This window comes from Myotis daubentonii, chromosome 9 (genome assembly GCF_963259705.1).
Source record: "Myotis daubentonii chromosome 9, mMyoDau2.1, whole genome shotgun sequence".
NCBI lineage: Eukaryota > Metazoa > Chordata > Mammalia > Chiroptera > Vespertilionidae > Myotis > Myotis daubentonii.
In genome coordinates, this window is record NC_081848.1 from 84289608 (window position 1) to 84317022 (window position 27415).

Sequence of the window (27415 nt, forward strand, 5' to 3'; positions counted from 1 at the left end):
CATCACGCGTGAAGTCTCGGGTGATGATGGGAAAAGAAACTACCGTCCGGTGAGTGACGCTGAGAAGGGGCGGCTGTGTGCGTGTGGGCGCGGGGGTGTATGGGACATCTTTGAATCCGCCCCTCAATTTAGGCATAAATCCAAAACTGCTCTAAAGAGATAAAGTCTTAAAGAGAACCGTTTGACAAGCCCCCATGGGACATCTGCTCTACTGGGAGGAAATAAACCAGCCATCGAAGGAGCACCGTGTGCCCTGAAGACGTTAAATCCGGACAAGGCGGCCGAGAGACGGTGGGAGAATCCACGTGCGACTTCAATGGGGCGATCAGGGCAGGCATTTCAGCTGAGACCTAAATAAAGAGCAGCAGCCGGCCATGCAGAGGCCAGGAGGAAACGGCAGGTGCAAAGGCCCTGCGGCAGGAAGGAGCTTGGCCCGTTGGCGGGGGCGGGGGGGCGGGGGGGCAGAGAGGAGGTCGGTGTGGCTGGACTTGGGTGGACGTGGGCTGCTGGAGGCTGGAGGAGGGCAGGGGTCAGTCTCGCGGGGCTTTGGCCGGGGGAGGGCGGGCTCTCCCCCCAGGTGCCCTGCAGGCTCTGGGGCGGGGGCGGGGGTGGGGGGGAGTGCTGAGGCCCCGCTCTGATTGCGTCTGAGGTCCGTCCCTCTCAATCTCAACCCGCCTGTGGGTAACGATGACGCCACATGCGTCCTGGGGATGGCGACTTCCTTCCTGGCGGGGAAACTTGCACAATCTGAACTGCATTTCGAGAGCTTCCCTGTCCCTCAGGGGCCGGGCAAGGGTTCCCCCTCCTTCAGTTCCCATAACCCCTCATCCTGCCTCCCTCCCCCTCCCCGGGCCTCAGTCTCCCTGTTCGCAACGTGGGCGGGCGGGACCCAGTGGCACAGGGCCTCTCCAGGGCATCATTCCAGCTTGGATGGCAGCTGGGAGAGGATGCAGCCAGAATGGGCTCAGGGGAAATGAAAGTGAAAATGGACCGGTTCCTCCGGGCTCAAGGGCGGGGCACAGGCAGGGCAGGAGGGAAATTTTTAGAAAGCTGGGCGGCTGGGCCCCTGTGACCGACCAGGCTTTCATTTCTCCTGAACACCCCGCAGCACCACGTGACGCAGCCCGGCCACCGGCCAGAAAGGGGAAGAAGCCAGGGGACGTTTTCTCGAAGCGCCGACGGCTGGACAGAGGCCGGCGGGGACCTGGAGGGGAGGTCGAGGCAGCCGAGGGGACAGCAGAGGGCCCTCCCCAGAGAGGGGCCAGGTGTCAGTCACACGGGAGGGGGCATAGTTAAGAAGGGGCCAAGGGGGAGACCGTTAGCTAGAAGGAAGGGCGGGCAGAGAAGCGCCGGGCAGAGGGGGTGAGGGCCGGGGGGAGGGGGAGCAAGAGCGAGTCCAGGTGGAAAAGGAGGAAGAGTTGGGGGTGGGAGGGGGAGGAGAGAGAGGAGGGGAAACCTGGGCACAGCAGAGGCGGGCAGGGAAGCGAGGGGGTAGAGGTGGGGGGAGAGAGCGGTAAGGGGTGAGGACGGAGGGGGCCAGTGGGGGGAAGGAGAGGACCGGGGGCGGGGCGGGGCAGCGGGATGCCGGGGCCACGCGCCCCGGGGGAGCCTCGCAGGCGTGGGGAGCGCCAGGCGCTGCTGGGGCGCGGGCCGCGGGGCCCCGGGCGGCGGCGGGCGGCGGCGGGCGCGGTGCTGCTGGTGCAGGCGCTGGAGCGCGCGGCGTTCTTCGGCGTCGCGGGCAACCTCGTGCTCTACCTCAACGCCAGCTTCCACTGGGCGGGCGAGCAGGCGTCGCGCGCGGCGCTCGTCTTCCTGGGCGCGTCCTACCTGCTGGCGCCCGTGGGCGGCTGGCTGGCCGACGTGTACCTGGGCCGCTTCCGCGCCATCGCGCTCAGCCTGCTGCTCTACCTGGCGGCCTGCGGCCTGCTGCCCGCCACCGCCGTCCCCGACGGCCGCCGCTCCTTCTGCGGGGAGGTGCCCCAGGCGCCCATCACGCCCGCCTGCCCCGCGCCCGGCTGCCCGCGCCCCGCGCCCGCCCCGTACTGCGCGCCCACCCTCTACGTGGGGCTGCTGCTGCTCGCCCTGGCTGCCAGCTCCGTCAGGAGCAACCTCACCTCCTTCGGGGCCGACCAGGTGAGTGGCCGGAGGGCGCCCCCTCGGGAGGCGGGCGGGAGGCCGGGGCGGTGGCAGGGAAAGCCAGGGACCTGGGCAGAGACCCAGGGTCGGGAGGCCTGGCTCCCAGGGTGACCTCGAGCAAACAAACCACTTCCCCAATCTGGGCCCAGTTTCCTTGTTTGAAAGAACTGGGGGGGGGGGGGGGGGCAGGAAGGGGGCATTGCTCACTCTAACGAGGGCACCGCGACCATAGTCATTAAACCGCAGTTGTCCGTCTTTCTCTCGGTGCCACTCTGGGTGTTTCAACTCATCTGATCCTCTTGCCTAGCCAGGAGGCAGGTGGTATTGCTGAGCCCATTTTACAGGTGAGGACAGTAAGGTCTCAGGGCGTTAACCGCCCTGAACAAGGTCACGTAGAGAGCCGGCCGAGGGGGGCGGGGTGGTGGACTCCAGGCCTCACGGTGAGACCCACCTTTACGTGTCCCAGTGTCTGGGGGTCCGGGCCTTCCTGCCAGCTATGCCAGAGGCGGGGTCAGGCCGGCTTGTCGAGCCCAGCTCTGCCACTCACTAGCCAGGGCCACTCGGGCAATACCTTCATCTCTGAGCCTTTATCCGGACCCCCTGGGCAGAGCAGGGCACACGGGAGACATCCCATAGATATCTGCTGGATGGAGGAGAAAGGGCCTTACCCCGTGACTAACGTTCAACCGCTCCGCTCAGTGGGATATTAGGGCAATAATTTTAAATAACACGGAATACGATTGAGAGCCACGGGCGGCGTTCATGAGCAAAAGCAGCCGCAGGGCGCGTGCAGAGTGCGACCACCGCCGGGTGAAAGGACTTGGCGCCAAACCAAGGGGACAACCCCGCCGAATTGCTACCAGTGGGTGATCCCGTCACCTACCTCGCTGCCTGCGCGTTTCCTAGCTGTCCCTGCTCTTCAGCGTCTTCAGCTGCGTGTCTGCAGCCATAAAAGGGGCCTTTTTTAAGGGATCATAGCACCCAGCTGGCACCCACCGCCCGGCACCCAGCGGTTCCCAGGGTCCTGGCCAAGGGCTTGCTCATCAGCCCGTCGGGCTCCTCTGATGATGGGGCCTCAGGGCCCCCGGAGCAGCCCTGACCTTCCTTCCGACCAGGAGACCCCACTGTCTGGATAGGAACTCATCTTCCCTTCATTCTCCCTCACCGGCTTCCACGACACCCCCAGGTGTGGCTGACCTGTGCTCTGGCCCTCATCCGCCTCCAGAGGGCCTCACCATCCTGTCTCCCTCCCTCCTCCAGCCTTCCTCCCCCAACTCCCCCCTCCCCCTCCCCCTCCTCCCTCTCCCTTCCCTCGCCCCCTCCCCCCTTCTGGGAGTGGAACTGTCCTCAGAGGCCAGGCTGCTGGGCAGAGCCTTCAGTGGCATCAGGAGGGACAGCAGCGCCTGTGCCTTCTCCCATGCTCTGGGCATGGACTTGGGGGCACCAGGCCACGCTGGAAGCTGCCTGAGGGGAGGGGTCTGGGCCTGACCCCCGGGACCGTTCCGGAAGCCTGACGTGACTTGAGGCGGACGGACACCTTGCACTTGCGTTCTTTAAAGTGGCCCGGGTTGCGTGGCTGGGAGGGACTGGAGTGGGCACAGCAGAGCAGTGAAGGCTGCTGCAAATCCAGGGGGCAGTCAGACGGGGTGTGCGGGTGGGGGCATGGCACCATCTGGCAGACAGCTGTGCCCGGACCCACGTGTTCACACACTGCCGGTCTCCGAGGGGGCCATCCATCATTCCCGACAAGTGTTCGTCTGTACCCCGATCGGCCGCCCGCTCTTCCCCTTGGAGCTGCAACTGTCAGATTCATTTATATCCAGTTCAGCCTTGGAAACGGTTGCTCATAATGGGGCTTACTCGGTTTTCTGCTTGAAAGTCCTCAGCACGGATTCCGCAGGAGGGGGCATGCCCGTCCCCCTCCATCATTCAGCATCTCCAAGGGAGTACAGTTTCATTTTATTTTATTCTTTAATATATTTTTATTGATTTCAGGGAGGAAGGGAGAGGGAGAGAGAGATAGAAACATCAATGATGAGCCCTGACTGCTTTGGCTCAGTGGATAGAGCGTCGGCCTGCGGACTCAAGGGTCCCGGGTTCGATTCCAGTCAAGGGCGTGTATCTTGGTTTCGGGCACATCCCCAGTAGGGGGCGTGCAGGAGGCAGCTGATCAATGTTTCTCATCGATGTTTCTAACTCTCTATCCCTCTCCCTTCCTCTCTGTAAAAAATCAATAAAATATATTTTTTTAAATAAAGAAACATCAATGATGAGAGAATCTTCGACAGGCTGCCTCCGGCACCCCCGGAGATCGAGCCTGCAACCCGGGCATGTGCCCTTGACCGGAAGCAAACCCAGGACCCTTCAGTCCGCAGGCCGGCGCTCGCGCCACTGAGCCAAACCAGCTCGGGCGGGAGTACAGCTTTAAAGGCCCCCCTGTGGACTATCGGGTCACATTTGGAAAAGGAATAAAATGCGTACCTTTCCCCCAATGCAACCGCAAAAGCAAAGCTTGACAAAACCTTCGCTCTGGAAGTCTCTCTCCGGATAGGAGAGCGACGGCGTCGGGGGTGCCTGAGCGGGTGAGGGGCTGACAGCGCACAGGACCCTTTATCGAGAGGGGCGACCTCCAGTCCTCACTGCTTTTTAGAAATGCAGGTGCCCAGGCCGTGCCCAGGCCTGCTGAGCGGGCCTCTGGGACCAGGGTCTGGGCGGGCGGGGGCGCCAGTGCGGCTGCCCCGGGCCCCGCAGAGCGGAAGGGGCCTGGGGCCTGGCGTTGCGATCGATTCGAATCCTGGGTGAAGATTTGCAGCCTCTGCCCTGGCTGGGCCTGCACTCCGTTCCCCTCCCCCCCGGCGGCTGTGTCTGCTCTCCCTGAGGCACAGGTCAGAGGGAGGAGAGGCCGGATGGAGGGCTGGGCCCCCGTGGAAAGGTCTGCAACTCCCAGCGGTGGGGGACTCTCCGTGAGACCCCTCCCCACTCCCGCAGGCACACGCATGCATCACGTCGAATCACGCAGGGCAGACTGGAGGTCTTCGTTGGCTTTTTTTCCGATTATGAAGTTGGTGCGTAGTGTGGGGGGCGCAGTCAGAGACAAGGATACATCACCCAGACAGGAACGCGTGGCCTCAGACAGCTGCTCTGGGCACTGCTCGGCGACAATAAAAAAGCAACATGTGTGGTGGGCGTGAGGCAGCAGCCGTGCCCAAGTGATCGCTAACCGGTGACTCCCGACAAAAGGGTTCATTCACGCGGTCACCCAATGTTTATTGAGCATCTGCTTACTGCCCGGGGCTGAGGGAAGAGCCGGGATGCCCACCCCCAGACTCGGGACGTGCCCCTGAGGGAGAGGGGGTGCGGGTCCAGAGAGCAGGCCAGGGCAGGGTGCCCCTGGCCCTCGCGGGCCCTCACTCTCCCACCCCTGCCTGGCAGGTGATGGGTCTTGGGCGCCATGCCAACCGCCGCTTCTTCAACTGGTTTTACTGGAGCATCAACGCGGGCGCGGTGCTGTCGCTGCTGGTGGTGGCCTTTGTCCAGCAGAACATCAGCTTCCTGGTGGGCTACAGCCTCCCCGTGGGCTGCGTGGGCCTGGCCTTCGTCGTCTTCCTCTTCGCCACCCCCATCTTCATCACCAAGCCCCCCGAGGGCAGCCAAGTGTCTTCCATGCTCAAACTGGCTCTCCAGAACTGCTGTCCCCGGCTGTGGGGCCCCCACGCTGCCAGGTGAGGGGGCCCTGGGTGAGGGGGGCCCTGGGTGAGGGGGCCCTGGGTGAGGGGGGCCCCGGGTGAGGGGGGCCCTGGGTGAGGGGGCCCTGGGTGAGGGGGGCTCTGGGTGAGGGGGGCTCTGGGTGAGGGGGGCTCTGGGTGAGGGGGGCCCTGGGTGAGGGGGGCCCTGGGTGAGGGGGGCCCCGGGTGAGGGGGGCTCTGGGTGAGGGGGGCTCTGGGTGAGGGGGGCCCCGGGTGAGGGGGCCCTGGGTGAGGGGGGCCCTGGGTGAGGGGGGCCCCGGGTGAGGGGGGCCCTGGGTGAGGGGGGCCCTGGGTGAGGGGGCCCTGGGTGAGGGGGGCCCTGGGTGAGGGGGGCCCCGGGTGAGGGGGGCCCTGGGTGAGGGGGCCCTGGGTGAGGGGGGCTCTGGGTGAGGGGGGCCCCGGGTGAGGGGGGCTCTGGGTGAGGGGGGCTCTGGGTGAGGGGGGCTCTGGGTGAGGGGGGCCCTGGGTGAGGGGGCCCTGGGTGAGGGGGGCCCTGGGTGAGGGGGGCTCTGGGTGAGGGGGGCCCTGGGTGAGGGGGGCCCCGGGTGAGGGGGGCCCCGGGTGAGGGGGGCCCCGGGTGAGGGGGGCTCTGGGTGAGGGGGCCCTGGGTGAGGGGGCCCTGGGTGAGGGGGGCCCTGGGTGAGGGGGCCCCTGGGTGAGGGGGGCCCTGGGTGAGGGGGGCCCCGGGTGAGGGGGCCCTGGGTGAGGGGGGCTCTGGGTGAGGGGGCCCTGGGTGAGGGGGGCTCTGGGTGAGGGGGGCCCTGGGTGAGGGGGGCCCTGGGTGAGGGGGCCCTGGGTGAGGGGGGCTCTGGGTGAGGGGGCCCCTGGGTGAGGGGGGCCCTGGGTGAGGGGGGCCCCGGGTGAGGGGGGCTCTGGGTGAGGGGGGCTCTGGGTGAGGGGGGCCCTGGGTGAGGGGGGCTCTGGGTGAGGGGGGCCCTGGGTGAGGGGGGCTCTGGGTGAGGGGGGCCCTGGGTGAGGGGGGCCCTGGGTGAGGGGGGCCCTGGGTGAGGGGGCCCTGGGTGAGGGGGGCCCTGGGTGAGGGGGCCCCTGGGTGAGGGGGGCCCTGGGTGAGGGGGCCCTGGGTGAGGGGGGCTCTGGGTGAGGGGGCCCTGGGTGAGGGGGCCCTGGGTGAGGGGGCCCTGGGTGAGGGGGGCCCTGGGTGAGGGGGGCCCTGGGTGAGGGGGCCCTGGGTGAGGGGGGCCCTGGGTGAGGGGGCCCCGAGTGAGGGGGACATCGTGGCCCAGTTGCAACACGTTCTGGCAGCCCTTTAGGGTGACTGATCTCCAGGGGGCCAGGGCCGCCTCTGGGACTGAGGGCGGCGATGGAGGTCAAGGCAGTGGTGGTGGGATGGGCGATGGGCTAACTATGAGGGCGTTCATGGTCTTGACAGTGACGGTGGTGATAAAGCCGGGGTGCTGGTGTTAGTCGCCACGGGGAAGAGAAGCCCTGTCATGGTGATGACAGTGGCAGGAGAGGTGCTGATGGTGGCGGGGTGGTGTCCCGGGTATAATGCACGTAATTCTACACGTCCCTGCTGTGAAGTCGAAGAACTCGGCCACACGGACTCCTCCCAGGCCTGGCCCTTGCGCTTGCCTTACGGCTCCCTCCTGCCTCTCCCCTCCCTACGTTAGCCGCTAGCTGCTTCTACGAGCAAAGCTGCCCCAGGCCTTGGGGGCTACAGCTCCCGTCAGTAGGTCTAGAGCAGTGGTTCTCGACCTGGGCTGCACATTAGAATCACCTGGGAATCTTTTTAAAATCCTGATTTCTGGGCCTCATCCTCCGGAAATTCTGTTTCTTTGTTACTCATGTTGTGGCCCCCACCCCATAACAAAGACACAGAATTTCCGGAGGATGAGGCCCAGAAATCAGGATTTTAAAAAGATTCCCAGGTGATTCTAACGTGCAGCCAAGGTTGAGAACCACTGGTCGAGCAGTGGTCGGCAAACTCATTAGTCAACAGAGCCAAATATCAACAGGACGACGATTGAAATGTCTTTTGAGAGCCTGATTTTTTAAACTTAAACTATATCGGTAGGTCCATTGTTATTAACTTAATTAGGGTGCTCCTAAGGCTTCGGAAGAGCCACACTCAAGGGGCCAAAGAGCCGCATGTGGCGTTGGTGACTGGTCACCTTCCCAAGGGCAGTGGCCGTGAGGACGCGGGCACTGGTGGTGGCGCTAACGGTGGAGTGGAGACGGGGTGGCGTCGGAGGGGGGCTGTGGTTACCGAGGCCCGGGGAGCGGGTTAAATGAGGAGGTGAAGCCGTGGCCACGTGCAGGGATGACACCCCCACTTTATCCGCTGCCCACAGAGGCCCTGAAGGGGCCCAGCTGCTGCCTGACCAGAGGCCGCCCCAGCCTGGCGCTTCCCCCCAGCAGGACATCGCCAACTTCCGGGGGCTGGTGAGGCTCCTGCCCATCATGGTGACCCTGGTGCCCTACTGGATGGTGTACTTCCAGGTGAGCACCCCTGCCCCTCGCTCTGGGGGGACGGGCTGCCCAGGCCCCTCACCAGAGAAGCAGGACAGCGGAAAGGGGAGGGTTTGCAAAGTGAGCAGCTGGCGTGGGTCCTTAGTCAGCCTCCTCCCCCGGGGGGGGGGGGGGGGGGGTGGAACACCAGGCGCGAGGCGCTCTGGGGCCAGGCCTTGCGCCCGTCTCTCTGGGCCTCGGCACCTCGTGCGAATGAGAGCGTGGACAGAGGCTAGGGGCCCCGCCCCGTCACCTCTCCCGGACCTGGCGAGGGGCAAGCTCAGTGCACTGAGTGCTTTGTAGCAGTGGCTTCCTGGCTGTGCCCCAGTGTCCCCTGCAGAGCTTTTAAAAAACAAAGTCCCACCCAGACCACCGAGAGGGAACTGCAGCGGGGAGGGGGGGCGGGCCTCGCGGAATCAGCTGCTCAGAGACACTGGCCTCTGCCTCTCGCCCTGCCCCGCGGCGAAGATGAATAGGTGTGCATGTGTGCATGTGTGTGTGCATGTGTGCGTGCATGTGCGTGCGTGTGCATGCGTGTGCGTGTGTGCGTGTCCACGGCTGATTCTGTCGTACCGCTGGTCAAGATATTGACGTCCTTCCACACCGGTTGATAAAGAGCTGCTGCCCGCAGCCAGCGCCCGCCCCGGCCCAGGCCCTCCTGTGGGCGCACCAGGGCCCCTCCATTTTATAGCATCTAAAGGCGCAGAGCCGGCGCCCGTCACCAGGTGCAGAGCCACTCCAGTGGGTCAGCCTGGGGACTTGCTTGGCCTCTGCCAGGAGCCCGCCCGGGGGACAGCGTGTCATTGCTTCCCTGGGTGGGAGCCCTCAGCCACGCCTGCTCCGGGCCTCCCTGGAGACAGCAGGTCCCACCAGCTGCGCCCGCTCTGGAAGAGAGCCGCCACGCGGCGCACGGCCAGGCCTGCTTCTGGGGAACAAGGCGGGTGGGAGGTCGTGCCCCCTGAGGCGGGGCCGGGACCCTGCCCGGCGCCCTGTGCCGCACGTGCGATGCCTGCCCGGGAGCCGGGAGCAGGGAGCCCGAGCGTCCGGCTGGCGTGAGGCGGCCAGCTCTGCCCGCCCCACCTCCTCTCTTGCAGATGCAGTCCACGTATGTCCTCCAAGGCCTTCACCTCCGCATCCCGAGCATTTTCCCAAACTACCCCAGCAACAACTCGGGGGCGCGGGGAGCCCCGGCCGGCGGCTACAAGGTGAGGCGCGGTGTGTGCAGCCGGGGCAGGCCAGGCGGGCTTCCCCCTAGAAGAGGAGGGAATGAAGCGGCCTCTGAGCTCCCCTCGCCCACGGCAGGGTGCCCTCGGGGCGCAGGAAACACACCTGGAGGGTGGGCGGATTGTGCCACTGCCCGGCCACCCTGCCGGGATGCCCAACTGCTCCAGAGAGTTCAGGCCAGTGCACTACCCCCCTGCTGCTCTGAGCGGGCTCGCTGCCCGGCTCGTCCCCCCTCCGCTCCGCCTCTCCCTCTCGGGACCCTGCCTTTCACCAGGACTTTCCAAACCAGCACCTTGGCATCTCAGAGCTGGCAGGAGAATGGCATATAGGCCACCCTACCCCCTTTGCTGCCCGTGGCAGACATCACTAATCAATCCAGACATTCTCTATGCTGAGCTGGTGGATGTGCAGGCAGCTGCTACCAATGGGTAGAAGTTAGAGGAACCCGTTTGCCACTGTGATCCAAACCCACCCCTAGTACACAGCTGAGGAGTGTGCCTCCTGGAACGGGGGGGGGGGGGGGGCTGGCTCTGGGTCACCCAGGGACAGTCTGGGGTCCCGGTCTCCGGCGCCAGCCCCGAGCTCCTTCGGCCTGCCAGCTGCCTCTCTTGGCCCCCTCGTGCCCAGATCCCGGAGGCCTGGCTCCTCCTGGCCAACGTGGTGGTACTGCTGATCCTGGTGCCCGTGAAGGACCGCCTGCTGGACCCCTGCCTCCTGCGGTGCCAGCTGCTCCCCTCGGCTCTGCAGAAGATGGCGCTGGGCATGCTCTTCGGTTTTGCCTCCGTCGTCGTGGCAGGTGTGTGGGCCTCGGGCGAGGGCGCTGGCCTGGGCTGGGGCAGGACGCGGCCAGCTCACTGTGGCTGATGCCGAAGCCGGGCCTGGGCCAAGTGTCTCCCCGCCCCCCGCCCCGCGGTGCCATCTCGGCCTCCCAGAGGGTGGGCCCGGAGGGAGGCTTCCCCGGGAGCCAGCACCCCCTCGTGCGACACCTGAGGAAGCGACGAGAGAGGAAGCAGGTGTGCCCAGGGGGTCGCCTGCTCCCCGAGGCCGGCATCCTATCCTTTCTCGCTCACAGCTGTGCACACTGCACGGGGCGCCGAACACACGTCGGGTTTTCCAAAGACACGCGGCCTCTTAGTGGTATCAGGGAACATCGTTTTTCAAGTATTTATTTATTCTCGTCCTTCTTCCCTTTCAAAAGAATCGGAAGCCACGTATTTAAAAGGCGCTCAGGTGAGGCGCACAGACCTCTGCCGTTTCCGATCAGTCACCTAACGATCCCCAAGTTTCTCGGAGCCTCTGAGCCTCGTCTTTAAAACAGAGAGTCATCCATCCCCGAGCCGGGGCGGGGCCAGGCTCCGCCCACGGGATGCAGCCCGCAGGCGTGCTGTGCAGGTGAAAGGAGATGAAGTCCGCAGAGTGCCCAGCACTCCGCCTGCGGCACGCGTCGGAACCAGAGCGACGAAGGAACAGACTTGTGTTGCAAGGATGGAACCAAACTAGGTTCCTCGCGGGCGATGTGCTTGAGTGCACTTGGTCCTGTTTCGTCCTCGCGTTAATGCGGGCGCTTTCCGCCCTACTCCCTGCCGGGGAACTGGGTCTCGGCCAGGCTAAGTGATTGGTCCCAGTCACACAGCTGGTCAGTGGCAGGGAGGACTGGAGCCCACCTCCACGTGCTGCCTCCCAAGCCGCGAAGGGGAAGGACGGACACTGGCAAGCCAGGCCAGAAACCCTGCGGCGATGCTGCCGGAGAGGAGTCACGCGATACCACGGACAGCGGGCCAGCTTCGAAACCACACGCCCAGGCTCAGATCCAGCCCCGATTTCTTATCAGCTGTGCGACTCTGGGCTGGTTGCTTAACCTAAATCCCTCTCTCTTCACCTGCCAGGATGCACATTACAGGGCTCGCACACAACGGGCTCTCAATTAACAAGAGCTGTTCCTCTTTTTTTAAAAATATATTTTATTGATTTTCTTACAGAGAGGAAGGGAGAGGGAGAGAGAGTTAGGAACATCGATGAGAGAGAAACATCGGTCAGCTGCCTCCTGCACACTCCCCACTGGGGATGTGCCTGCAACCAAGGTACATGCCCTTGACCGGAATCGAACCTGGGACCCTTCAGTCCGCAGGCTGACGCTCTATCCACTGAGCCAAACCGGTTAGGGCAAGAGCTGTTCCTCTTACTGAGTGCCAAACCTAGCTCTGAGCTTCCTAGCGGCCAAGGCAAAAAAGGGAAGAGTTGGAACCCAAATCTTGACACACACACCCTAGCCCGGTGTTGCGTTCCTTGCCTGCTGCCCAGTCACTGGCTACTTAGTGAAGGCCCACGGGGTGCCGCGCTCTGCCAGGGGCTAAGCTGCCTGGGGTGGGCCTGGCTGCAGTCCTTCTCTCCCACCCAGGATTGCTGGAGATGAAGCGCCTAGAATACATCCACCACAACCAGACGGTGCCCCAGCAGATCGGGGACAGCGTGTACTATGCGGCGCCCCTGTCCATCTGGTGGCAGACCCCCCAGTACCTGCTCATCGGCGTCAGTGAGATGTTTGCCAGCATCCCAGGTACCCCGCGCCCCCTCGCACCAGTAATGGGCGCGGCCTGGTGGCACCTCCCGGTCCGAGGTCTCACGGCACAGCCTCTAGAGCCCATCTGTGTGGAGGAGGCGGGACCGGTTGTGGGGCTGCGTGCACCCAGTGGGGGTTCATCAGCACCTGGCCATGCCGGGCACTACAAGGGGCACGGGGATTTGGGGGTGACTAAGACACTTCCCGTTCGGACTTTCCACACGTCTCCCCACTGCCACGTCCGCAGCGGCTGTTCCCTCAGATTGAAAGTGAACTCCTGTTTCCCCTGCAATTCTGGGCCACAGCGCCGTCTCCCTCACGAGGTCCCCCCCAATGCCCCGCCCGAGGCACAGGGTCCTCCCCCTCCTCATCACCTGTCGCAGCACACAGGTCACGCTGCTGTAATAATGCAATTGTGTGTCTGCACCCCGGGCTGGGCTGTGAGCTGAGAGCGCTCAGGGCTGGGCAGGCTCTCCAAGGAGCCCAGGAATAGGGCCTACTCAGCTGCAGGCACGGGGTGGGGGGGGGGGGGAGGCGGTGGGACTCCCCGTTGGATGGGGGAAGGGGGGGGGATCAGTCTCCTGAACAGCAAGCTAAGGGAGTGCTGTGGAAGTGACTGGGGTGTCGGGGAGCCCGAGGCCAGGTGGGGAGGGGACGGAACTCAGCCGTGGCAGCAGGGACCTCACAGGCCGGGGAGCAGCACAGCGAGGAGCTGAGTCTTGCAGGGAGCGGGGGAGGCTGCAGGCGCAGGTCCTTGTGGGTGGAGCCTGGATGTTGAGGTCCCCCCCAAAGGACGACAACCCCACCCGAGGGACCTGGGCAGGGTGGACCCCATAGAGAGGTCCCCGACATCTGGCTGTGGGGAGGACGGAGGCGGGAGTTTCGGAGGCATTTGCAGAGGCTGGGCCGGAAGTGAGCGCTGGGGTTTGGCCCAGGGCAGAGGGGACCCAGAGGGGGGCAGAACGAAGAGAGGTTCTGAGGCTGAGTCCAATGACTTGGTGATGACACTGAAGGTGAGCAGCGGACAGGGGACAGAGGCTGAAGACGGCAGGGAGGTGAGGGAGGGGACCCAGAATCCTGGGACCATGTGGGGGTGTCCACGGGGAGGTCACGGGGTGGATGACAGGGCAGAGGGGACAGGCACGGGCGTTGTCATGGCCCCGGAGCAGTCAGGCATCGAGGGAAAGCCAGGGTGTGGCTGGCCGGGGCAGGGGCGGCCCAGTGGGCAGGGGCCTGGCCACCCGGCTCATCCCTCCCTCCTCCCTCCTCCCTCCTCCCTCCTCCGCAGGCCTGGAGTTCGCGTACTCGGAGGCCCCGCGCTCCATGCAGGGCGCCATCATGGGCATCTTCTTCTCCCTGTCGGGGGTGGGCTCGCTGCTGGGCTCCAGCCTGGTGGCTCTGCTGTCCCTGCCCAGGGGCTGGCTACACTGCCCCGAGGACCATGGTGAGCGGGGCCTCCCTGTGAGTGTGTGTGTGGGGGGAGGCATGGGCAGGAGGTGGCCTGGCCAAGCGCCCTGACCCGCAGCCGAACGAAGCAGCAGGCTGGGTTCAGAGAACGGGCTCGTGCTGAAGTTGGCCAGTCACCCCAGCATGGCTGCCCTCCTTGGGCCTCAGTTTCCCCACCTGTCAAAGGGAAGCATGGAACTCGGGGTGCTTCCTGCTGCCGGAACCCGGCCGTTCCGGGGGAGGGGCCGCTGGCCCTGTGCTATGTTCTCAGCCCCAGAAAGAACACCGGCTCACGGGGCGCAGAGACCCAGGGCGGCCAGACGCTAGAGGGCCCCCAGCCCAGGGCCTTCCCATCCACCTCTGGGTCACGCTGCCAGCTCAGGGGGGCCCTGCCCGCCCCAATGCCAGCTTCTCCTCCCCCAGGGAACATCAACAACTGCCGGATGGACCTGTACTTCTTCCTGCTGGCCGGCATCCAGGTGGCCGCGGCCCTGCTGTTCGTGTGGATCGCTGGTCGCTATGAGAGGGCAGCGCAGGGCCCCGCCTCCCAGAGCGACTCCAACAGGGACAGGGGCTGACACACGCCCCCCCCTCCCCTCCCCGGTCCCCGGACAGACAGCAGCAGGCCTGCTGGGCTCCCTCCTCCATTTATTCTGTACCAACATCAGATGAAACGATTCCCATAAATAAGGGGGTGAGCCCCTCCTCGCAACCGCGGTCCATGGCCAGGAGCAGGGCAGGGGCCAGGGCGGGGCTGGTGAGGGGCCCGGCGGGGACCGGGCCAGCGAGCACCGGAGGAGGAGCAGGAGGCCGCCCGCCGGGCGGGCTGGGCCAGGAGGCTGGGCGGGGGTCAGGAGCTGCCCCGGATCCGCTCCATGTAGCTGCGGAGCTCCTCGGGGTCCCTGAGCCCCATGTCCTCACACACCCAGCGGATGTCCTCCTCGCCCGCCACCAGGATGGACTGCACGGCAGGGGCCGCCGCGGGCTCCTCGGGCAGCTGGGCTGGGGGCGCTGGCGCGAACGTCACGAACTCCACCCGCTTCCGGCGCCCCCCAGCTTCTTTCCGGGCCAGGGTGCCGGGGGTGCCCGCGGTCGGGGCGGGGGCCAGGGTCAGGGTCTCCCCGCCCCCGCTCTCGCAGGGGCAGCCGCTTTCCCCCTTGACGGGGCCAGGGGGCGGCCGGTCTAGCTGGCGGCCCAGGTCCCCCTGGTCGGTGCCCAGCCACACCCAGTTGTGGGGCTGCGGGGAGGCGGGGTCCGGGGCGCCGTCGGGGGGCTCCTTGCGCTGGTAGCGCAGCACAAACACCACCCCGTGGACCAGGAAGAGGAGGACGGCCAGGCAGAAAATGCCCAGCAGGGCGTACATGCCCAGCTCCAGGCTGGTCACCCGCCGAGGGGCGGGGACCATCTCCTCCTCTTCCCCCTCCTCCTCCCTCGTCTCTGCCTCCCCCTCCTCCTCCTCCCCCTGCCCGGCCTCTTCTGTCCGCTCAAACTTGCCCCTCACATGCCCGCCGCCCCCCACACTGCCCGCCGCACGCCTTTCACCACCCACACTGGCCTCCGTGGCCTGTGCGGTCCCGGCAGGACCGGACGGCAGGGCAGGGGCTGGGCTGGGAGCCGGAGGCCGCCCCAGCCAGGCGGTGCCCGAGGCCAGGGGCACGCGGTGGCGGCCCCGACGGCAGGGCTCCGGCGGGTGCAGAGCCACGTGCAGAGGCAGCGCCTCGGTGCCCGCGCCACTCACCACCACGCCGAGCCGGGCACCCCGCCCCTCGGCTGGCAGCACGGCGCTGGGCTCCTCGGCCGAGACGGAGAGCCCCAGGTCCTGGTGGGGGTAGAGCTCAGCGGGGGCCAGGGTGTGGTCGGAGAAGGACAGCCACAGGGACAGGGCCACCTCCTGCGGGGCACAGACAGGCAGACACCGAGGGCAGGCACGCCCACAGAGACAGGCCACACGGAGGGGAGGGGCCAGAGAGGAAACAGACAGGCAGATGGACACACACGGGGAGAGAGGGGACGGGCGTCAATCACCTGTCGGCCACTAGGCCCCAGGGTCCGAGCCATCGGGAGGGTCCTCAGAGCCATAATCAACCTCCCACTGACACGCTCCGGCCGCTGCTTGGCCACCTCTAGCCACGGAGAGCTCACTACCTTCCAGGGCAGCCAGTCCTTATTCTGAAACCCTGAGGTGAGGGGTCGCGGTCCCTCCCACTCCCGTCACCAACCCCCACCTGGGGATACGGACCGTAGCCCCCTGACCCCCAGCTGTCACCTGCTTTGGGGCGGGAAGGGCTGACTGCGCCCAGCACGTGGCTGTGACCTCCCCGGGGTGGGCGGCGCCCCGGCTCAGGGCCAGAGATAGGCCCATGACCGGCTGCACCTGCAGCTCCAGCACCGAGACCTTGTCGTCTGTCACGGCCAGCGCCTGCTCCCCCAGGACGGAGTCAGACAGGGGGGACCGCACCTGAGGGTGACAAGGGCGGGCGGTGGGGTCCGCATACACAGGCCGCCTTTGCCCTCTGCGACCCCGACAGCCCCACAAAGGGGTCAGGTGTCTGCTCCCAGCACCTGCACAGGCTGCCCCCCCCCCACCCTCCCTGCTCCAACGCCAGACCCTATACATTCCTGCACCCCAATCCTACACATGGGGGACAGTCCCCTCCTCCCTCCAGACCTGGTCCCCCCACACCCAACCCAGCCTCTCGCTCCATTCCACCGCCATCCATTCCCACCCAATCCCTATCCCACTGGGCTCAGGCCTCAATGGGTACACCGCCCCCCCCCCCCCCGCCCGCTCCGACACCCTTCACGCCCGCCCATGCACATTCTGGGGGCCACCTGCACCCTTCTCCGGGGAGCTGCTCACCTCGATGGAGGTGACCCCGGGCTCCAGGCCCACCAGCACCCGGCCGCCCTCAAGCGACGCCACGCGCGGGTCCTGCACGCGGGCGTGCGGCGCCACGAGGTGGGACACGTCCAGCAGCCAGTCGGGGCCGAGCAGGTGGGTGAGGCGGCGGCCGCCGTCCAGCGGGTGGGCCGCAAACGGGACGAGGAAGCGCACGCCCGCGCGCTGGTACTGCAGGCGGCAGCCCCGGGCCCGCCGCTCCGCCTCCTCCCCGGCCTCGGCCTCCGGCGCCCTGCGGGGCAGGGGCGGCCCGGGGGAGGGGCGTCAGCGCCGGCCCCGCCTCCCGCCGCGAGGACCCGCCCCGTTTCCTAGGCCCCGCCCACAGGCGCACCTGTTGGGCCAGGTAGGCGCTGAGTGCCGGGCCCATTCCTGATTGGTGCCTGTACCTATCCATCAAGCTGCTCTCCCCGCCCCCTCCCTCCTGCTCCTAATTGGAACCTGGTGGCGGCGGCAGGAGCCCCTCCCGCGGGGAGACAGGGTTACCAGGGTTACCGTCTGCAGGGCCCCAGCTCAGGTTCCTGAGGCCTCGCACCCGCGGGCTCTGGTGGGACAGCCCCAATCTTTACTGATCCAGGCGCCGCGGTAGGCTTTGAGGACACAGCAGAGAGCTGCCTTCAAGGGTTTGCACTCTAGGGGAGGGGTGTGCAGGGGCAGCCCGGCCGTCCACAAACAGGACGCATCAGAGGACATCCGAGAAGGGGTCTGTACCATCCAAGTGCAGGAAGGTGGGGAAGGGGAGAGTGTGGAGGTCGGCACGATGGGCAGAGGCTGGGCAATGAAGGGCCCGGATGGTGGCAGGAACCACCAGCAGCTGGGCAGTTTTCCAGACCCCAGCTGGAGACCGTGGCTGTGTCCCGGGCCCTGAGTCCGTCCCCGAGCACCTACGCCCAGGCCGGCCAGCGTCTCCAGGCCTCCACTCACCCCTCCACCGGGCTGGGCACCCTCCAGCCGCGGACCTGCTCCAGGGTGGTGTCCGTCAGCTGGATGCGCAGGGGCAGCAGCGGGGCCCATACGGTCAGCCGCAGCGAGGCCCGCAGCCGGCGCCACCAGAAGTCCACCCGCACCCCTCGAGCGCCCCGGCTCTCCTTGCCCGTCACAAACACGGCGTCACAGGCCTCCGACACCTGTGGGAGGGCAGGGCGTGGGCCACGCCCGGGAGGACCTGCGTGAGTCAGAGAGCGCACCCTGACCCCGCCCGGGGCATGCCTGTCCTGAGAGCAAGACTTCACCAGGCAGCCAGGTCCGCCTCCCTGGAGGGACCACCACTCCAAGCGCACGAGGGGCTCAGCTGGGGGAACTGGCTATTTGCCCACAACAGAACCTTTCTCCTGAAAGGGGGGGGGGGGTTGAACCCCAAAATTTGCCTCCTGGGTGCTGGCCTCTGACTTTGATGCCGGAGCCACCTGGCACCCTGCTACAGGGAGGGAGGAGCCACGCGCACACGGACCAAGTGCCACCAACAGTGGCCGAAGGCACCTTTCTCCCCTCAGGGGCCAGGATTTAGGAAACACAGGCTCTTAGAATGTCAAGGTGGGCAGTGTTGCCTGGCCCCCATTTTACCTTATGGGGCATGATGAGGCTCCAACAAGAATCAGCACTATTTTTATCATATCATTGTTATAGCAACAGCATTCTGCTGCGAATGAATTGGGCTGCTTTTAATTCTTGCAACATCTCTAAAGCGCATTCCCATTTTAAAGCTTGGGAAACTGAGGCTCAGAGAGGTTAGGAGATTTGCCCACAACCACACAGCTAGCTGATCACCAAGGGTTTCAAACAGAAATTTTCTGGTCCCCAAGTACACGCTGTTCTCTCTCCCACGGCAGTGCACTCGCCAACGCAGCGATCACCGTGACAGGGCCTGAGCTGGGGGCGGGGGTCACTCAGCTCCCACTGGACTCTGGGAAGAGGTGGTGGGAACAAGGGAAGGTGAGCTCTGGCACCCCCAAGAGGTCCCTGGGGCCACGGAGCTGCCTCGTGGGGACCTGAATGGGGAGGGAGGAAAGCTGTGTGTGCCTCACTGCACACAACTGTGTGCTCACGCGGGACTGGACGTGCCACTCACCTGCAGGACCTGGGCATTGGCCGACTCGCAGCCAATGTGCTCCGTCACCTCCACCAGAGCCCCCCCACTGTCCACGGTGACCAGGCGCACGGGGACCCGCCGCGGCACTCCGGTCAGCGGTGCTGTGTTCACCAGCTCCTCGGCCTGGGGGTGCAGGAGGAGCTCAACCCCAAGCTCTTCCCCTCACGCGGCCCCCCACCTGGCAGGGCAGAGGGGGCCCCCCTTACCTTGGCCAGTGGGACGAGGGCTCGTATGTCCCGCTCCGATACCGGGATCTCCCACACCATTTTGTCCTTCTCTGCTTCAGGAGCCTGGCCTGGGTACTCCAGCTGCCATGTGACAGGGCGAGTGACTGCCAGGCCCCCGCTAGTGCCATTGTCCACCAGAAAGTCCACCCACAGGAACTCGGACAGCTCGCGGGGGCTGCTGGCAGAGGAGAGAGAGACTGAGGCGCTCTGTGTTCCTGAGGGACGGTCTGTGATCACCCCCATTTCACAGATGAGAAAACCGAGGTTCAGAGGTCACATAACTCGCCCAAGGTCACACGGGGAAAGCAGCAGGGCTGGCATTAAGCCCAAGCCTCCTGGCCCCAGCACCCAAGCTCTCCTCCAGTCTTGGCCCTGCAGGATCCATGAGGCTCCCTCCCCCTCCCCCACCCCCAGGCTCGCTCCCTCTCCTGCCTTCCTGGGCCTCCTACCCTCTGCCTTCCACAGCCATCAGGGTGGCAGAAGGCACCTGGCTCAATTCCTATTGAGAGGGAAGATTCACTTCCAAGCCCCACAACTGGCACACGACCCTCGGCCTCACAGCGTCCTTGGACCAAGTGCCTGCTGGTGCCAGGAACTCGCCTGGACGTTGGCTACACAGTATCTTATTTCATTTCACGAAGCCTCAGGGATGCAGTATGTCCCCATTTTACAAGTGGGGAAACTGAGGCTCTGGTGTGGGGGGGGTGGGAAGGGGGGGAGTGGCAGGGAGATGAACTGGTTTGCCCAAGTAAATGTCAAAACTAGGATCAAACAGGAGCTTCAAAGCCCGTGGCCTTGACCCAGGCTCGGGGCATGAAGAAGAGTGTAAATGGTAAAAGCTGCAGCTAGGCCCAACCGGTTTGGCTCAGTGGATAGAGCGTTGGCCTGCGGACTCAAGGGTCACAGGTTCGATTCCGGTCAAGGGCATGTACCTGGGTTGCGGGCACATCCCCAGTAGGGAGTGTGCAGAAGGCAGCTGATCGATGTTTCTCTCTCATGGATGTTTCTAACTCTCTATCCCTCTCCCTTCCTCTCTGTTAAAAAATCAATAAAATATATTAAAAAAAAAAAAAAGAAGTGTGGCTGGGCTTTGGAATAGTAACAACCCCCAAAAGGGACCCATCTGGTGCTGGGGAGAGGTGGGGTGGCGGCTGTGAGGGCTGTGACGGGAGGCTGGGCCTCACCTGGAATAAGACTCAGAGACACTCACTGTACCGGGCATGTGGCTGGGGATGGATAAATAGTAGCTGAATGGGTGGATGGATGGATGGATGGACGGATGGATGGATGGATGGATGAATGAATGGATGGATGGATGGATGGACGGATGGATGGATGGATGGATGAATGAATGGATGGATGGATGGATGGATGAATGAATGAATGAGTAGATGGATGGATGGATGGATGGATAGATGAATGAATGAATGAGTGGATGGATGGATGGATGGATGGATGGATGAATGAGTGGATGGATGGATGGATGGATGAATGGATGGATGGATGGATGGATGGATGGATGAATGAATGAATGAGTAGATGGATGGATGGATGGATGGATGAATGAGTGGATGGATGGATGAATGAATGAGTGAATGAATGAATGGATGGATGGATGAATGAATGAATGAGTGAATGAGTGAATGGATGGATGGCTGGATGGATGGATGAATGAATGAGTGAATGAATGAATGAATGGATGGATGCATGAATGAATGAGTGAATGAATGAATGAGTGGATGGATGAATGAATGGATGGATGGATGGATGGATGGATGGATGGATGGATGGATGGATGAATGAGTGAATGAATGAATGAATGGATGGATGCATGAATGAATGAGTGAATGAATGAATGAATGGATGGATGGATGGATGGATGGATGCTCTATCTGCTACACTGCTTCCTTCAAGGAGTCTGTTCCTTCACCTGCTCACATGGGGAGACGATGCAGAGCGCAGCCTCTGCCCTGGAGCCCGTCGTCAGCCCGCAGCCCCCCCTCCTCTGCCTGCACCCCGGGAGCCAACTCCCTACCTGGCGTCGGGTCCTGCAGGCCCAGCGCGGTGGCAGGTGATGAGGGTGGTGTGGTGCTTGGAGCCCTTGAAGCGGTCCAGCCTGGAAGTCCAGAGGGTGGGCTGGGCTGGGCGGGCGGCCGTCACATGCAGCCCCTTCTTCACCTTGATGCTGGGGGGACACAGGCGCAGTTAGTCCGGGTCCGGCGGGAAGACCCGGGGCTGAGGACGGCAGCCTCCGCCTGGTGTCCCCGAGTTCAGGTCTGACTACCCTCTTCGCCATCTCCAAGCCAGAAGGACGCGGCCTCAGTGCAGGCCATGCCATGTCGCTCTCCCCACCCCAGGGCCACTTATGACCCCCCCCAACGGGCCACAGGTCACGTCCAAGCCTGGCATCCAAGGCCTCCCAGGGTCTGGTCCAGTTTTATCTCCAGCCGTGACCTCTCTCCATCACTCTGCTGTCGCTACACCCAGAGCTCCTGCCCACATGCCGTGCCTCTCCGCCTGGCTCAGGCTGGTCCCGCCGCCCGCCTGCCCTTCCTTTCTGACACTGCTGGTTCTCCCAGCCTCCAGCAACTCAGATGCCAGTCCTAGGAAGCTCTGCCTGGCAGGATGAAGGTCCCTTCCTCACCGCCCGCCCCAGCCCCTGCCGCACTGTGCCCCTTCAGCAGAGCATGCGCTCCGGCTCATGCCCATCCTGCCCCCTTCCCTAGCGCTGGGGCCCCTGGTGCCAGCAGGGCCCTGGGTTGGCTCCCCCTCCAGAGTGGAGAGACGGGGCTGGGAGTAGTTTAAGCCCAGGAATGATCTATTGACACAGGAGGACGCGAGACGGGGCTGGGACAGGCACTCAGAGACACAGGGGAAGGGGCACACACAAGTCCCAGATGGGAGAGGCCCGGGACGCTCTGCAAGGCCTTGTCATGGGCTGGGTGGGGCTGCTTTAGGGAGCTTCCTGCGGGAAGGAACAGAGAGGGGGTCCTTTCTGTGGAGGCTCCTGGGCTCGGTGCTAAGGGGAGGGACCCGTGGTGAGGGCGGCAAGCGGGAGAACGTGCCAGTGAGGGGGGGGGGGGCAAATACCCCTCCTGAGGCGTCAGAGCATTCGCTACCCCCAGGCACTGCACCTGCCAGTTTCCAAGCCCTTTCCCGTTTCCCCTCCCTGGAGCCTCCCAGCAGCCCTGTGAGTCAGCCCCACTAGACCCAGGACCCAGGAGAGGAGAGTGTCCTACTTTGGACTTCAGTTCAGGGCTGTGCCCACAGCTGGGTCTGCCTGCTGCCGGGCAATTGCGGTGCTCGGCCTGGAGGGGTGGGTGGACCCATGCTTTACAGTCAAAGATCCCAGCGAGGACCCCAAGGAGGGGCACCCGCCCAGGCTTCCTGCAGAGGTTCCTGCCTCCGGCCACACCCTGGGGGCCGGCACTCACCGCAGGGTCAGGACGCTGGCCGTGAAGTTGTGGCGAAGCAGGAGGGTGGCACTGAAGAGCTGGCCAGGCCGCACGGGCACGTCGGGCACCCGCAGAGTCACTGCCTCATCCAAGGGCACCTCCTGGTACTGGGGGGGGCCCGCCGGGCGCAGCTCCACACTGCCCACTGGCAGGGCCTGCTCCCCAGGGTCCTCCCCGCCAGGGCCGCAGCCCCCGGGGCCATCGGCGGCGGGCTCCAGCGTGTAAGCCAGCTCGGCCCGCGAGGAGCCCGGGGAGAACCAGTGGGAGGGGAGCGCCAGCTCCACCACGCAGGCGCCCAGGGATGGCTGCAAAGACACGACGGCCATGGTTGGCATGTCAGGGACCCGGAGCTGACAAGCAGGGCCAGCATGGGCCAGAGACGACTCCCAGGTGGCACGGCCAACCAGGGACAGGGCGGGGCGAGGTCTCGGAAGGCGTCCACGGGCCGCTCTGCCCTTGGGAACAGTCTCATTCCAAAGGGAGCCGACCCCGAATGCCTCCCCCACCCAGGCCCTGACCACCCTGACCACAGCTCAGGGTCTCGGAATCCCAAAGTCCACAGCGTGCCTCTCCCGCCGGTTCCTGCGCGAGACCCCGAAGCAGTGGAGCGCAGTGACAAGCCCCACACTGACGAGGACGCAAACCCTTGCTGGAGGGCGGCTCCGCGCCAGGCACCGCCCTCACCCCACTCGTTCTCTATCCCGCCTCCCTATGAGCTGGGGGTTACTGCTGCCCCATTTTACAGATGAGAAAACTGAGTCCCAGAGATTCAGTTACTTGCCCCAAACCATCTACACTGAACTCCATGAGGGACCCGAAGTACCCCGCGCAGGGTCCCGGGAAAGCCAGCAGAGAAGGTTGGAGCAGCTGGTCCCTGACCCCACACTTCCCGGGAGGGGCGAGCCCGCTTTCTCCTCCTCCAGGACCCCCCTCCAGCAGGCACAGCAGCGGGGCCGGCCTGGGGTGGGGGGGGGGCCGCCCGCTCACCTGGAAGCGGCAGGCGCGGTGAGCTGTGCCTGCCGGGTGCGTGGCGTGGAGCCGGGCACAGGGCAGGCTGCCAGGCCCCGGCGGCCAGTCCTGCCCTTTGAGGTGGAAGAGCACTCGGGCGTGGGGCTCTGCTGGCGTCACCGCCACTTCCACCGACACGGCCCGCACGTCCCACGGGACTGGCCTGTGGTGGGGCTCGGCGACCCGAGGAGGGACAACCTGCAGGGAGAATGGGGGTGCTCAACACAGCAGGGGAGGGGCAGTAAGATGTGGGAAGATGGGAGGCTAGGCTTCCAGGTCCAGCCTGGCCGGAGAGAGGCTTTATGGGCCTCAGTTTCCCCCTCTGGAAACTGGGCGGGGGCAGGCCCGAGCCGCACACAGCAGACCGCGGCTGAGTCCTGTTCGCCTGGGAGCCCCCGTGCCCTCCTTACCTGCTGAGTGGCAAAGGGCGGGTAGGAGGCCCGGAGGAGCGGCTGGGCCCTGGGCCAGGGCTGCAGGAGCAGGAAGGTCTCGGACCGGGAGCCCAGAGAGGAGTTGGCAGGCGGGTAGCGGCCCACCTGCTGCACGCGGAAGTGCTCGGGGGCGTCCAGAAGCTCCAGGGCTGCCGGCAGGTACACGGGGTCCAGGGGGCCCTGGTCACAGCCCACTGAGGAGCGAGAGGGACAGAGAGAGATGGCGAGAGCTGCGGAGCCGGGCACAGCGCCGCGGGCAGCGGAGGAAGGAGGGCGATGCATGCCCAGCCTGGGGCGTAGAGGGTCTCCGCGGCACAGAGGAGGAAACTGAGCCCCAAAGAGGGTGACACAGGCAGCAGGAGGCAGGGCCGGGATGTGAATCCGAGCCCAGGACCGGACGCCGGCCCCCGGCCATTCCTTTCCTGCCTCTCTCCCTCCAGCAGCACCTCCTCCGCCGCCGCCGCCCCCATCCTACCCCTTATGTAACTGCCCCCCCGACATCAAGGCATCTGCGGGGGCAGCTCTGGCTAGACAGGGCCCCGCAGATAACAGGCGGGTTTTGCAGAAGTAGAGACCCTTCCTCTGCCCCTAGGCCCTGGCCAACGTGGCTGGACGTCCACCCTCCTCTCCATCATCACCATGGCAACTCCGCACCAGTTTCCCAAACGCGCTCCCTTCTATCCCGATCCCAACCATCCCAACCCGGTACTGAGTGCGAGAGGGGGGAGGGGTGTGGGTGGGGACCGGAGCGGGAAGAGAATCTGGTACTAACAACCAGGACAAAGGACCACCAAGACCACACTCAGCGTGTACCCCACTAGCAGTCCAGCCTAACAATAATAATTAACACTTTAGAACACCAGCTACGTGCAGGCCACCATTTAAAACACGTTACGTACGTGTATTAACTTTCAGTTTTTGTAACAACTGAGGTTTTATGACTGTTAATCTCATTTTATGTTTGTTTACTTTTTAAATTATTTTTGTTGATTTCAGAGAGGAAAGGAGAGGGAGGGAGAGATAGAAGCACCAATGATGAGAGAGAATCATGGATCGGCTGCCTCCTGCACGCCCCCCACTGGGGATCGAGCCCACAGCCCGGGCATGCGCCCTGGCCGGGAATGAACTGTGACCTCCTGGTTCATAGGTCGATGCTCAACCCCTGAGCCACGCCGGCCGGACTGATCCCATGGTATGGATGGAGACAATGAGGCTGAGAGGTTAGGGTACTTGCTGGGTCCCACAGTTGGTGCATGGTGGAGCGGGGAGTCAGAGCCCAGGCACCAACCACTGGACCACCCTGCCTCCGCTCTACCTCTCTCCACCCTATGCTGTTCACTCCCTAGACCAGTGATGGCGGACCTATGACACGCGTGTCAGAGGTGACACGCGAACTCATTTTTTTGGTTGATTTTTCTTTGTTAAATGGCATTTAAATATATAAAATAAATATCAAAAATATAAGTCTTTGTTTTACTATGGTTGCAAATGTCAAAAAATTTCTCTATGTGACACGGCACCAGAGTTAAGTTAGGGTTTTTCAAAATGCTGACACGCCGAGCTCAAAAGGTTCGCCATCACTGGCCTAGACTGTGGGTCTCCCTTCCCCTTCAGGGCCAACAGAGAATGCCGCCTCCTTAAGGAAGCCCTCCTTGATTGCTTGCACTCTCACCCATCCCCTCCACTATTCGCGGCTCTGGCTGCCTTCTCTGAATTAGTTATCTTCCCGTTTATCACCCGGGGCCTGGCTGACTGATCCTGGATCCCACGCTGGGCAGCTCTCCCCGGAGCAGATGTCCTGGGAGCCTGCAGACAGGCATTTGCGCCCTAACTCGGCATTTGCGCCCTAACTCGGCATTTGCGCCCTAACTCGGCCTCGGGGGAGGTTGGGCCGGTCCTTTAACTCTTGGAGCCTGTTTCCTCGGTGACACGGGAGACGGAGGGCTTTGTAAACTGTGGCCTGTGGAGCGGGGGCTGCTCCTCCTGCTAATGGATGTGAGGGGCTCTCCTCCCTGTGAGAGGGTTATGGGCTCCTGTGGTCCCCGGGGAGGGGGCAGGTGGCTGAAAGCAGCCCCAGAGCCGCTCAGCCCCGATGCTGGGCTGGCCTTGATGGTTTCAACCTCCCTCACGACCCTCCCCATCCAAGAGCCTGTGTCTGAGACCCCCCCCCCGCCCCGCCCCCCCCCTCCCCCCCAGTGTAACAGGTGAGTGACTGGCTCCAGGGGCAGCCACGGGCCTCCCTCCCTCCTCCTACTCCATCGCCCGGATAATTACAAGATGCTGGAGGCCTGACTCCCACGGATTTCCCGCATCCAGATCCCAGCTGGGGGCGGGGAGGCCTCACTGTGCCCCCCTCTTCTGTGGCATCATCCACCTACAGCCGCGGCCCATGCCAAGGGGCGCCGCTGCCCCTCCCCAGGGATGGGGATCCCCTAAGCGCCAGGAAGGCACGGATGGGGCGATCTCCTGGGACTCCGGGTCACGGAACTCGCTGGGGCAGGGAGCGCGGCCTCAGATCTTCTCCAAGGTCCCTGCAAAGGGGCAGCTTCCGCTCCCGGGTGGGGTGGTGGGGGGACGGGGCTAGCAGCCAGCGGGGTGCAGCTCTGGGAGGGCAGAGGAGGGAGCTGGTGCGCCCGGGGGGCAGCGGGGTGGGTGCCCTGGCTGCAGGGGAGGCCGTGGAAAGTGCGGGCCCTGGCCGCTGTCCTGGGTCGGAAGGGGTGCGGGGCGGGGCGGGTGGAGGCAGCGGGGGCGGGAGGCAGCGGGGGCGGGACCCTCCCGGGTGAGGTCTCCCCAGCCCTCCGGGCACGTGGGCTCAGTCCGAGCACCGCAGACTCCCGGCTCTCGGGCATCCCCGCTCTCGGGCATCCCCGGAGCTCGGGCCCGGCCGGCCCCGCCGCCCCCCGCCCCCCGGCCCGCACCCCTTCCGCTGACCTCTCACGACGTGCAGGGCGAGGGCCACCAGGAGGCAGGGCCCGGGGGCGCAGGGTCCCCGGGGGGCCGCGCGCCCCTCCATCCGGGCGCGTCCTCCCCACGGAAGGCGGGGGCTAGGCGGGGGCACGAGGTCGCGGGCCGCCCGGCATCTCCGCGCCCGCCCGGCGCCGGCCCGATCCCGCGGCGGCGGTTCCGAGACAATGGAGCGGGCGCGGGCGCGGGGAGCGGAGGGGACGTGGGCGGGAGCGGCGCACGCGGCCCGGGCTGGCCCTCCGCCCCGCCGGGTCCTAGTGCCCCGCGCTCCCACCCCGGGGCGCCCCCCAGCGCCAAGGGGGGCGAAGGCCGCTTCCCTGGACACTGCCCCGCAGGGCCCGCCCGCTGTTGCCAAGAGGGACAGGACGCTTCCGTGCGCTCGGTCTCAGAAGCTCCGGACTGAGGCGGCGGCCACCCCGCTGCCCGCCCCCCAGCTCACCTGTAAAGGCGCTGACCCCTGAATTGGAACCTGAATTCAAGGACAAGGGGGACCGTGGGGCATGGGGTGAGAAGGGGTGAAAGGGGCCGGTGGGGCCGGTGACAACCATGTGCCCTGACCCTGACCGTGGAGGGAGGGCTCCAGGTGCAGGCGGCTAGAGTTCATGCCCAGCCCATCCCAGGGACAGGCCTGTGGACACGGGAAGTGTGAGGACTTGCCTCTGCTCCCCAGGGAAGGCCGGCCTCCCAGGTCCTGGCAGCCTCCGGACCAGGCTGGCCTGCTAGGCGGTTGGGAGGGTCCAGAGCAGGGCACCTGGCTGAACAGC

At 65.0% G+C, this 27415-nt stretch overlaps 2 protein-coding genes across 2 annotated transcripts; one reads left to right on the forward strand and one right to left on the reverse strand.

The window, feature by feature from the left end:
- The first annotated feature begins 1535 nt into the window (after positions 1 to 1535).
- On the forward strand, positions 1536 to 14271 carry SLC15A3 (solute carrier family 15 member 3). Its single transcript, XM_059710517.1, has 8 exons — positions 1536 to 2133; positions 5569 to 5858; positions 8195 to 8342; positions 9446 to 9556; positions 10203 to 10371; positions 11974 to 12132; positions 13424 to 13579; positions 14005 to 14271. Exons 1-8 carry the CDS (start codon positions 1582 to 1584, stop codon positions 14157 to 14159), a joined length of 1740 nt encoding a protein of 579 aa, XP_059566500.1. The 5' UTR covers positions 1536 to 1581; the 3' UTR covers positions 14160 to 14271.
- Positions 14213 to 26876, reverse strand: TMEM132A (transmembrane protein 132A). The gene is made up of 11 exons (XM_059710515.1): positions 26619 to 26876; positions 23667 to 23881; positions 23236 to 23454; positions 22228 to 22553; positions 20829 to 20978; positions 18773 to 18968; positions 18546 to 18689; positions 17402 to 17604; positions 16442 to 16712; positions 15848 to 16039; positions 14213 to 15472 (listed from the first exon to the last, which is right to left on the reverse strand). The coding sequence occupies exons 1-11, from the start codon at positions 26698 to 26700 to the stop codon at positions 14432 to 14434; spliced, it is 3039 nt and encodes a 1012-aa protein (XP_059566498.1). The 5' UTR covers positions 26701 to 26876; the 3' UTR covers positions 14213 to 14431.
- Positions 26877 to 27415: the final 539 nt, after the last annotated feature.

Excerpts from the sequence above, each read along its gene's own strand:
- TMEM132A (XM_059710515.1), bottom strand. The coding sequence starts at position 26,700 with ATGGAGGGGCGCGCGGCCCCCCGGGGACCCTGCGCCCCCGGGCCCTGC. Across the intron at positions 18,690-18,772 it reads CCCTCGTCCCACTGGCCAAG|GCCGAGGAGCTGGTGAACAC; the intron begins GTAAGGGGGGCC and ends CTGCACCCCCAG. Across the intron at positions 16,713-17,401 it reads GTGCCCAGCCCGGTGGAGGG|GGCGCCGGAGGCCGAGGCCG; the intron begins GTGAGTGGAGGC and ends CCTGCCCCGCAG.
- SLC15A3 (XM_059710517.1), top strand. The coding sequence starts at position 1,582 with ATGCCGGGGCCACGCGCCCCGGGGGAGCCTCGCAGGCGTGGGGAGCGC. Across the intron at positions 8,343-9,445 it reads ACTGGATGGTGTACTTCCAG|ATGCAGTCCACGTATGTCCT; the intron begins GTGAGCACCCCT and ends CCTCTCTTGCAG. Across the intron at positions 10,372-11,973 it reads TGCCTCCGTCGTCGTGGCAG|GATTGCTGGAGATGAAGCGC; the intron begins GTGTGTGGGCCT and ends TCTCCCACCCAG.